Source organism: Gossypium hirsutum, chromosome D05, assembly GCF_007990345.1.
Source record: "Gossypium hirsutum isolate 1008001.06 chromosome D05, Gossypium_hirsutum_v2.1, whole genome shotgun sequence".
In the NCBI taxonomy this organism is placed as follows: Eukaryota; Viridiplantae; Streptophyta; class Magnoliopsida; order Malvales; family Malvaceae; genus Gossypium; species Gossypium hirsutum.
The window spans coordinates 38,150,214-38,159,806 of record NC_053441.1 but is presented as its reverse complement, the minus strand read 5'-3'; the positions used below and the strand labels follow the sequence as shown (position 1 = coordinate 38,159,806).

At 31.8% G+C, this 9,593-nt stretch overlaps 1 protein-coding gene across 2 annotated transcripts; it reads left to right on the top strand.

The window, feature by feature from the left end:
- Window positions 1-3,595: 3,595 nt before the first annotated feature.
- On the top strand, window positions 3,596-7,143 carry LOC107903970 (uncharacterized). 2 transcript variants are annotated; one of them, XM_041094785.1, is made up of 4 exons: window positions 3,596-4,454; window positions 4,535-5,635; window positions 5,765-5,846; window positions 6,711-7,143. In XM_041094785.1, the coding sequence occupies exons 2-4, from the start codon at window positions 4,800-4,802 to the stop codon at window positions 6,918-6,920; spliced, it is 1,128 nt and encodes a 375-aa protein (XP_040950719.1). In that variant the 5' UTR covers window positions 3,596-4,454; window positions 4,535-4,799; the 3' UTR covers window positions 6,921-7,143. The 2 variants fall into 2 exon arrangements, with proteins under 2 accessions (XP_040950719.1, XP_040950718.1); XM_041094784.1 differs by having other exon boundaries at window positions 3,639-4,454; window positions 4,548-5,635.
- Window positions 7,144-9,593: the final 2,450 nt, after the last annotated feature.

Here is a 9,593-nt window from a genome sequence, read left to right as displayed (position 1 = left end):
CACGATAGTTGTTGTAGCATCCTATTACTCGGTTCGTACGACCAGACCATGTAAGGGTTGTTACGGGTCAGTTTTAAGAAATTTTGAGCTTCTGTTATGCCTAAAAACACTATTTTCTAAATAGATTTTCCAATAGTTAGGGTTTTAAGATTTTGTATATATGCTAATTTCATGTTCCAGTTAGTACTTGAAGATTGGTTATTGATTTGTTGGGTTTGGAGACTCATTTGATTGGTTTAAACTTAAGTATTGTATGAAAATTTACTATGCATGCTTGCATATCCCTCTTTTGATATGGGCAATGTTTTGGATGAAACTTATTTAGATGAAATCATGAAATCTTGCATGTTTTTTTTTATTGTCTTTTGATATGGGCAATGTTTTGGGTGAAACTTATTTGGATGAAATCACGAAACCTTGCATGTTTTTTTTATTGCTTCGATGATATGTGTCTATGATATAAGTTTGAGCATGTTTTGGGGTGGATATGAAGTTGAATGATTCTTGAGTATGTTTTATGGATACCTTGTTAGAAGGTGTATTAGAGTTTTTTTGGGGTGTTTAGAACTTGAATTTTCGGTCCACTACTCCAATGTTTCGGTACCTTGCTTCTAGGTATCAAAATAACTACGTCAATTGCTCAATTTTAGCTCTAGGTGTCCAAGGTATTAGTACTTAGCTCAATTGTTTTGGAACAATTGAGACAATGAACAAAAATGTATAGTACCAGAGAGATGTATCAGTACAACTCCCTAGTGGTACCAATACAACTATGGCAAATTGGCTCATTGCACTATTTTGGGCTGTTTCGACTTTCAAGGGCTTGTTTTAGGTCTCGAACACCTTCAATAACTCTTGAACCATTCTATATTATTTTAAATTGTTTCTAAAGTCTCTAAATTGGCCTAAACTTGATTTAGTGATTTTATAAAAATGTTTTAATGTTTGAAATCTTAAATAATTTTGAGATTCTTGTTATGTACATGCTTCAGTAGAATCTCCTATCTATATTGGATATCAGGATGAGTGAGGAGTGTAACAAAGGGGTAGTCATATTTTGAAAATGTCTAAGTGGTTTAGAATGAGCTTTCTAAAAATGTAAATTTCTCTTAAATTTTTATATAAAAAATGGAGAAATTGTTAGCTTTCATGTCCCAAGATTTTTATACAATAAAATTTAAGATAAATTTTAATTATTTATTTCTTAAGTCATTTAGTGATCAAACATTTCCAAAGTCTTACAAATACTCAAAAGCATGTCCTAAGTGTGTTTCATCTTTAACCAAATGTTTTTGAGTTGTTCCTAAAGTGCTTTCAAGTGTTTTTAATTTTTACAAGGCAAGTTAAGAGACAAGTCTTGAGACTAAAGGTCTAGATCTCAAGACTAATCAAGTTAATAGCCTCAAAACTCTCCTTAAAGGCCTAGTATTCAAACTTAGCTAGTAAGTCTTGAGACTTGCCCTCCAATTCTCAAGACTTGGGCTGGAAGCCTCAAGACTTGGCCCCCTAATAGCTACATAATAACTATTTTTCAATCAAGTCTTGATAGCCCTTTGTAAGTCTCAAAAACCTAGGTTGTAGAGTCACTTTTTCAACTCAAATTTAATGCTTGCAATTACCCCCAACAACCATAAATGTCCACAAATTCATTTTTGGTATAAATACAAGTAAAAAAATACATCAAGACACAAGAAAATAACATCCAAACTTAAAGAACAAGAGAAAAATCTTCAACTCTTTGTTTTTTCATTTCTCTTGTAAATATTCTTTAAAAGCTTAGTGTCAAATTTTTTATCATTCACATATATTTGTTTAGAGACCAAAACTTTAAACACCCCCCTTCTTAGAGGTTGTTATTGTTTTGTCTTCATTTCACCATAAAACCTAGAGGGAAATGTTCTGTCTAAGATTTTGAAAAGATAGAATTGTAAATGTTATACATTGTCTTCAAAGGTATCAATTTTAGTAGTGAATTGAGAAATTCATAATGGTGGAAAGCTAAGGTAGTGGATGTAGGCAACTGGGGTTGAACCACTGTAAATAAGTTTTTGAAAGCTTTTCTTTCTTTTTCTTTTTTTTTTGTTTTAGAAAAGTTTGTAAAGAAATTTTAAATGCCAATTCACCCCTCTTAGTACTTTTGGACCTAACATGTTTCATTGCTAATGTGACAATTTTAGGTAAGCAAAAATTCAAAAAATTTAAAAATAATTTAAAAATTTTAAGTCAAGAAAACCATTTGTATAGGTTCATTCTCAATGTATTTTTTAAAATTTTTGAAATATTATTATAAATTATAAAAATTTTAAATAAATTTTAAAAAATATATTTATTAAAAAATATTTTAAAAATAAAGTCTATAATAAATTTGGACAAATGATTGCTCAGATTCAAATGAGACTAGACAACCATGTGTAGATTCATTATGGATTGTTTTTAATCATAAAAAAGCTTTTGAATATTAAAAATTATTTAAAATGTAATAAATTTTTTATTTTTTATTTTTTATTTTCTAGGTTATTTTATTAATTTTTTTGTGTTTAATAATTGTTTAAAGAGTCTTAAGTATAAACAAAATATTAAAATTACATCTAAAATGAACCTAAACAAAGTTCATTCTAAGCTTAAAATTTCTAAAAAATATTTTTTGAATTTTTGCTAACATGGTAGTCGTCAGCAACCATAGCTGACGTGGACCACCATGTCAACAATAGAAATGCCGACTTAGTAGTCATTAATAGCAACATTAGTGATGTATCATTCAAAGAAAAAAAATGGATAAAAGGCTTAATTAATGCAATTTGGAAGTTCGAGGGCTTAATTGTATGTGTTTTTTGCGGAGGGGCTTAATAGATTTTTTTGCCAAAATTCAAGGGCCTTTTTTACCTCTCAAACCTTTATTTTTTATCAATGCTTGCCACATGTCATAATATTAATCTGCCATGTGCCATAGTATTATTAGTTAACAGTAGCATATCATCACTTTCTAATGGTGCTATAGCTAAAGTACCAAATTATGCAACGGATTTCAAGTTCAAGTATCAATTAAGTTAAAACAAAGTTTGGGTGCCAACTAATGTTGTTTAAATTAGATCAGGCCGACCAATCAGACTAGGAATTATTCTAAAAAGAGGGGTTAGACTAGTTGACTCGCAAATAGCTTAGAATCAAGTTAAAAAAAAACCAATTGAATCAATTTTTTATATTTAACATTTTTTATGAATTTTTAAATAATTTATTTAATTAAATTGAACAAATCGGTGGTCTACCACTAATCCTATTTTTAAAACTTTGATAACAACTAGGTACAAGTGGTCAAGGGGCAAATTATATATTATCTCTAATAATAAAATTATTAAATGTTATCGTTAAACAATTTAAAAATTAACTATAATTTCGAATTAAATAAAATAAACATGACTTAGAAAAATTACATTTTTCTCACACTAAAAATATTTTTTTTAAAATTTAATCAATAATAAATATAGGTTGAGTGATAATAAATTTGTATTTTAATATTATAGAATACATGTTAATTCAATTAAATGCTTAAATATTAGATTAGATTAAAAAAGAAAAGAAGGCAGAAACATCCGGTAGATTTATAAACAAATGTAGTTGCAATGCAATCGAGATTTTTATATGACAAATGCTCCCTCAATCCACTTGCCGCCCATCATCTAACACCACATTCTTTCACTAACATAGTAACCGTTGAGTGGGTAACCATATTTCAAGAACAATAAACCTTTCTCTCTTGGAAGTCAGTAATTTATTCATATTCGATTCCCAAGATTCCCATTGTTAGTGCAAGGCAAAAAGAGTTTAGAATTTCCATTTCTTTTATGCCATTAGTTACTTTGCCAAGCATCTGCCAAACTGCCTTTTGTTTGGTTTTTGCCCTTTTTGGTTCTTTCAGTTTCAGGTTTAAATAGTTTATCATTGTCATTTTAAATGATAATTGTTACCACATTTGTAGTCATGCAAATGGTTCAAGTTTCCAACCATGCAATGTTTTATTTAATGTTGAATGGATCTCAAATTCTGAAACTCTTCTCTTTATTTTTTTTAACTTATCTCTGACAATGGTGTCACTAATATCTCTATTTTATTTGTTTATTGGGTTTTGTGAAATCATTAAACTTTTCATTGGCAGCACCACTGCTTTAACAGATAGCTTTTAGGTGTTTTTGATTAATGGGGTGATTTATAAAAACTGGTGATTAGTTAGTTTAATGGATAAATCCCACATGGGTGATGGGACCCTTTTTGTTGCCTTGATTTTTGTGAACCCAAGTTTCAGATATTTCAATGGTTCCTGTTGAAAAACATGATTTGGTTCTCTTTTCTGTTTGCTCTTAATACTATTCTGCCATTTGTGCTTTAATTGTTTGTAAAAATGACTCAGAGAAGTTCTCTTGGTAATAACTAGAGCTTTTGCAGACTTCTTCAATAAGGTTAGCTTTTAATAGCTTCAAGATTCTTAAATTTTTGAATCCGAATTTAATCTCATTGATTTATTCACTTTTTTTTAAAGTGACATCTAATAGATTTGAAGTTCGAATCCGTGGAGAAGATTTGCGTACTTCTTCACTTAAGGTCTGCAAACTATAAGTCTTTGGTGGTTAGCTTTTAGTAGCTTCAAGATTCTCAAAGTTTTGAACTCGGATTTGGGGTTTGAATCGTCTTAAAAGTAACATCCAACAGATTTGGGGTTTGAATCCTCTCATCTTTACGGCTTTGGCCTTTGTTGTGTAAACAAATTGCCAAAGTTCCTATAGAAGCTTTTAGTTCATTAGAAAATGAGATCAACTGAAGATAAAGGATACTATGAGATTTCAAGCAGCAGTGGCATTAGTTTTGAGTTTCATAAAGGGAATGGGGCTACCAATCGTGGTTCTCATCATCGAACCGGTGGCTTTGGCAAACCAACACCTTCAAAATGGGATGATGCGCAGAAATGGCTGGTGGGGCTGTCAAGAGGTAGAAACAAGGGCCAACCCGAAACCACACCTCGGAACTCCAACGCTGATGACCGAAGATTGATAGCACCTGTTCCACAAAAAGAACAAGATTGTTCAAGCAGTGAAGGTGAAGGTTCAGCAGCAGAAGAAACAAATGGATCGGCAATGGCTGCCACTGCTGTTGCAGCAGTGCCATCTGAATACCAAGATGAAACAAAACAGGTGGATTGCGATGAATCTATTTGGCGAATCAATTACAAGCCTGCAAATCAGAACTCAACATCAGTTGTTAGATCAGTATGTGTGAGAGATATGGGGACTGAGATGACCCCTGCCGCAAGCCAAGAGCCATCAAGAACAGCAACACCAATACGAGCCATGAGTCCTTCAGCAAGGAATCCTACTCCTATCACGTCGGGATCTTCCACACCGGTCCGTTGCCGCTATGGTCAAGCCTGTGCTGAAAACCATCAAGCAGGTACAACAACATCAACTGATGCCAAGGGTGAACATGAAACTAATGGATCTGCCAGGGGAAATGGATCAAATGGACTGCATGAACAAGAATCCAGGATACATGAAAACAATAATTCAGATCAAGTTAGCAAGCAAAATACACTAGAAACTCGAGCTATGGCTTGGGATGAGGCTGAACGTGCCAAATATATGGCAAGGTGATGTGTAATTAGTTTTAAGAATTGTGATTTCTATAGGATTAGATGTTGTTAATAATAATAATGTGTGTGTGTGTGTGTGTGTGTGTTTAACTCTAGCTGATCTGATTAGCATGTCTTGCATTGTAGGTATAAGCGTGAAGAAGTGAAGATACAGGCCTGGGAAAATCATGAGAAGAGAAAGGCAGAAATGGAGATGAAGAAAATGGAGGTAAGAGATTAGCTAGATCCATATGACCTATGTTTCTCCGAATCTTTATTTTCCAATACTCATGTTTGGCGCTTGTATCGAATGCATAATTGGAATATGGGTTTGGGAATAAAATCCTCTAGAAACCCTCCAAATATATGAAAACTTAGAAAAAAAATTAAGCATAATTATATCAAACACTCACACCTGAGTCTGAGTGGCATGGTGAATTTTACATAAACTGAATCACTTTGAAGGCATGGCAAATCTCCTTAGTATTGAGTCATATCTTTCCCTGTTATGCCTGCTATGTATTAAGCATTTATAACAGCAATTACTCAATGCCAGAAAATTTTCCATTTCTTAGTGTTGGTTGAATATGAACCTAGTTTTTTAAACAAGCACAAGAGAATGTTATAGTGCAGAGCCAAACCCAGAGACCCTTTAGATGGTTTTACAGTTCCACTTGTCTGCATAAAGTGTATGTTTGTATTTATCCAATCAGTATATGTTACCGGAACTCTTCATTTTCTTAAGATATCTATGTTTGACAAATATTCAAACATGGGTATAAAGATATGATATTGTGCATATATGTAAAAACTTGGAAAAAATTGAATACACTCAAGTAGGACATATACTTGTGTCCTATGTTACTCGGACTCGGGTGCAAGCGTCCAATACGTGTATATAATTGGTACAAGCATGTTCAATATCTCTACAATTTTTTATTCTCTACTCATTTCCAAATAAGTGTCCGATAAAGATATTTCAAGAAAAACGAAAAACTGGAGTGATATAACTTTTACTCGACACTCATTCTCGAGTCCCAAGCACACAATAGTATTCCATCTCATCTTTACCTATACTGTTATGTTGATGTAGGTGAAAGCTGAGAGATTGAAAGCACGTGCAAAAGAAAAATGTGCAAACAAACTAGCGGCAACAAGGAGAATAGCTGAAGAGAAGCGAGCAAATGCAGAATCAAAACTAAATGAAAAGGCAATGAGGACTTCAGAAAGGGCGGATTACATAAGGAGAACCGGTCACTTGCCTTCTTCTTTCTCTTTCAAGTTGCCTCCCCGTTGTTGGTAGCCAAATCTCACTTACTTCAATACTTGTTCTGCCACTTCTTTTAAATATATGTAATGTGTTTTCGTATTACTCGGATTCAAATTTGAGTATATTCGGAATACATATGACTTTTTTATTTTTTATAATTTTTCATGTAATCAAAGATCGTGGAAAGGTTATGTCCTCGTCTATGAAAAAAGTTTGCATGATAAATGTAAAAGTTGGAGTTACATATTTGGACCAAGGGTTTGCCTTTTTAGAAAGTTGTCAATTATTAATTACACTTATTTAAAGGATTTGAGTTGATCCTTTCGTTTTATAAGACAGGTTTTTTCGGAGTAAGATTTTTCATATTAAAATATTTTGATATATAATTTTTTATTCGAATTTCATTGCAAGTAAATAATTGAAGTATCCAATCATATTTCTCAATTACCTAGTGGATTAAATTTTGTCGTTATTATTTCTACTTTGCAAAATTTTTTTTAGTCCTTCAAATTTTAAAATTTATCAAACGATAACTGCTAAATTTATTAAGTTCTACTATTTCTAAAATATGATGTGCCAGCATATCATCATATGTGTAATGTCATGTTAACTTGTTTCCATATATTACTCACTAAAAGTCTAGTTAATGGATTAACGACTGTCATTTGCATCAAGATTGAAATCTAAAAATTCGATAAGTATAGGGACATAGAATGATTCAATTGGAGAGTATATATCAAATCTACAACTGTACGCGCAGTATAGGACTAATAATGAATTTAACCAAACTATTACTATTTGGGTGAGGATTATATTTAAAAATTACAAAAACTAAAATTGATCAAATTAAAGTATATGGACTAAATCTATAACTTTTACAAAGTATAGAACTAATAGTAGATTTAACCTTTTAAAGCGTAATGTTAATATTCATTTTTTATAATAATTAAAAAGGTATTGTCAAGCATTACTCTTGTACTCGTATGGTCAGTGAAATAATTATGAATATTGATTTACAAAGAAAGATTAGTGGTTTGGATTTTTTAATCTTCAAGTAATTCTATATAAAGATGATTTTTTTTTCACATGATGGCTTTTTAAAGGAAAGTACACATGGTTATTTGGTGCTTTTAAGATAGAAGGTCGAATAAGTTGATTATCAAAAATCGTTGTTCAAGCTCTTTCCTTAGAAAATCCTTGGTAGAAATTTTATATTTTTTGATAGAAATCAAGAGGCAAATTTGACAATATTTTTTTTTCTTTCTCTAGGATTGAATCAATCCTTGATTATAAGGATTCTTCAACTCTTTCCCTGTAAAGCTTTATCTGTTGTAAGTTATATATACTGTAACTCTTCTATTGTTGAATACATACAGAAATTCTTTCATAATTGTATTAATTTAGATTGTATCAAAGCCTCCTACAATTTCTTTTGGAATTGAAGCAGACACAATTATTATTTATGTTTAACGCTTTCGTTGCAAGCTTCTTCCTTGTACCATGGTCACTATGCCTGATTTTAAAAATGGTGACAATGGTTCTCATGAAAAAAACAACCACCCTACAACTATTTTCTCAATACAGAAAAAATTCTCGAATCACCCCAGATCGCCTTGATGGAACCTATTATATTGAGTGGTCCCTAAATGCCCAAAATAAGATTCGTGGAAGAAAGCGTTTGGGGTTTTATTTTAGGTACATCACTTACTAGTAATAGTAATTGGATAATTGACTTAGGTGCAACAGATCATATGACTTGTGATAGATAAAAATTCAGACAATTATCTAATTGTTCTATCAATACTGCCACTAATGCTAATGGAGTTTCTTCTACAATTGTTGGTATTAGTACTGTCCCATTATCTCCTTTTGATATAAAAAATATTTTATTTGTGCCATCATTAAATTGTAACCTTCTTTCAGTACAAAAATTAATCAAATATCATAATATTTCTTGTACTTTTTCCCACTCACTGTATTTTTCAGGACCTTCACACCAAGATGAAGATTGGTAGTGGTAGAGAAATGGGAGGATTGTACTAACTCAAATATGGTTTTCAATGTTTTAGCAAAGGGCAGGCTTATGTGGTACAAGAGAATTCAGTTGACAAGAAAAAAGAACAAATCTGGTTATGGCATAAATGTTTGGGACATCCATCTTTCTTTTATTTGAAAAGATTATTTCCTTCAATATTTGTTGGTTTTAATGTTTCAGATTTTTCTTGTAAAACTTGAGCCCTTGCAAAAGGCCATCGTGCTCACTTTCCTTTAAATGAAAATAAAACAAGTATGTCATTTTCCTTTAAATGAAAATAAAACAAGTATGTCATTTTCCTTGGTTCACTCCGATGTTTGGGGGCAACACCCATTTCAACTCTTAATGGATGAAATGGTATATTTCCTTTGTTGATGACCGCACTAAGATGACTTGGATTTATTAAATGAAAAAGAAAAGTGATGTAAGTTCTATTGTTCGCCTTTTTCGTCAGATGATTTTAACTCAATTTGGTATGTCAATAAAGGTTTTTAGATTAGATAATGAAGGGGAATATCTGAGCCAAGAACTAAAATAATTCATGGGCGCTGTTGGCATGATTCATCAAACGACATGCCCTTACTCATCACAGCAAAACAGCATTGCAGAACGAAAAATAGACAACTCTTGGAGGTCACTCAATCCTTTTTAATTGAAGGACATGTTCTATC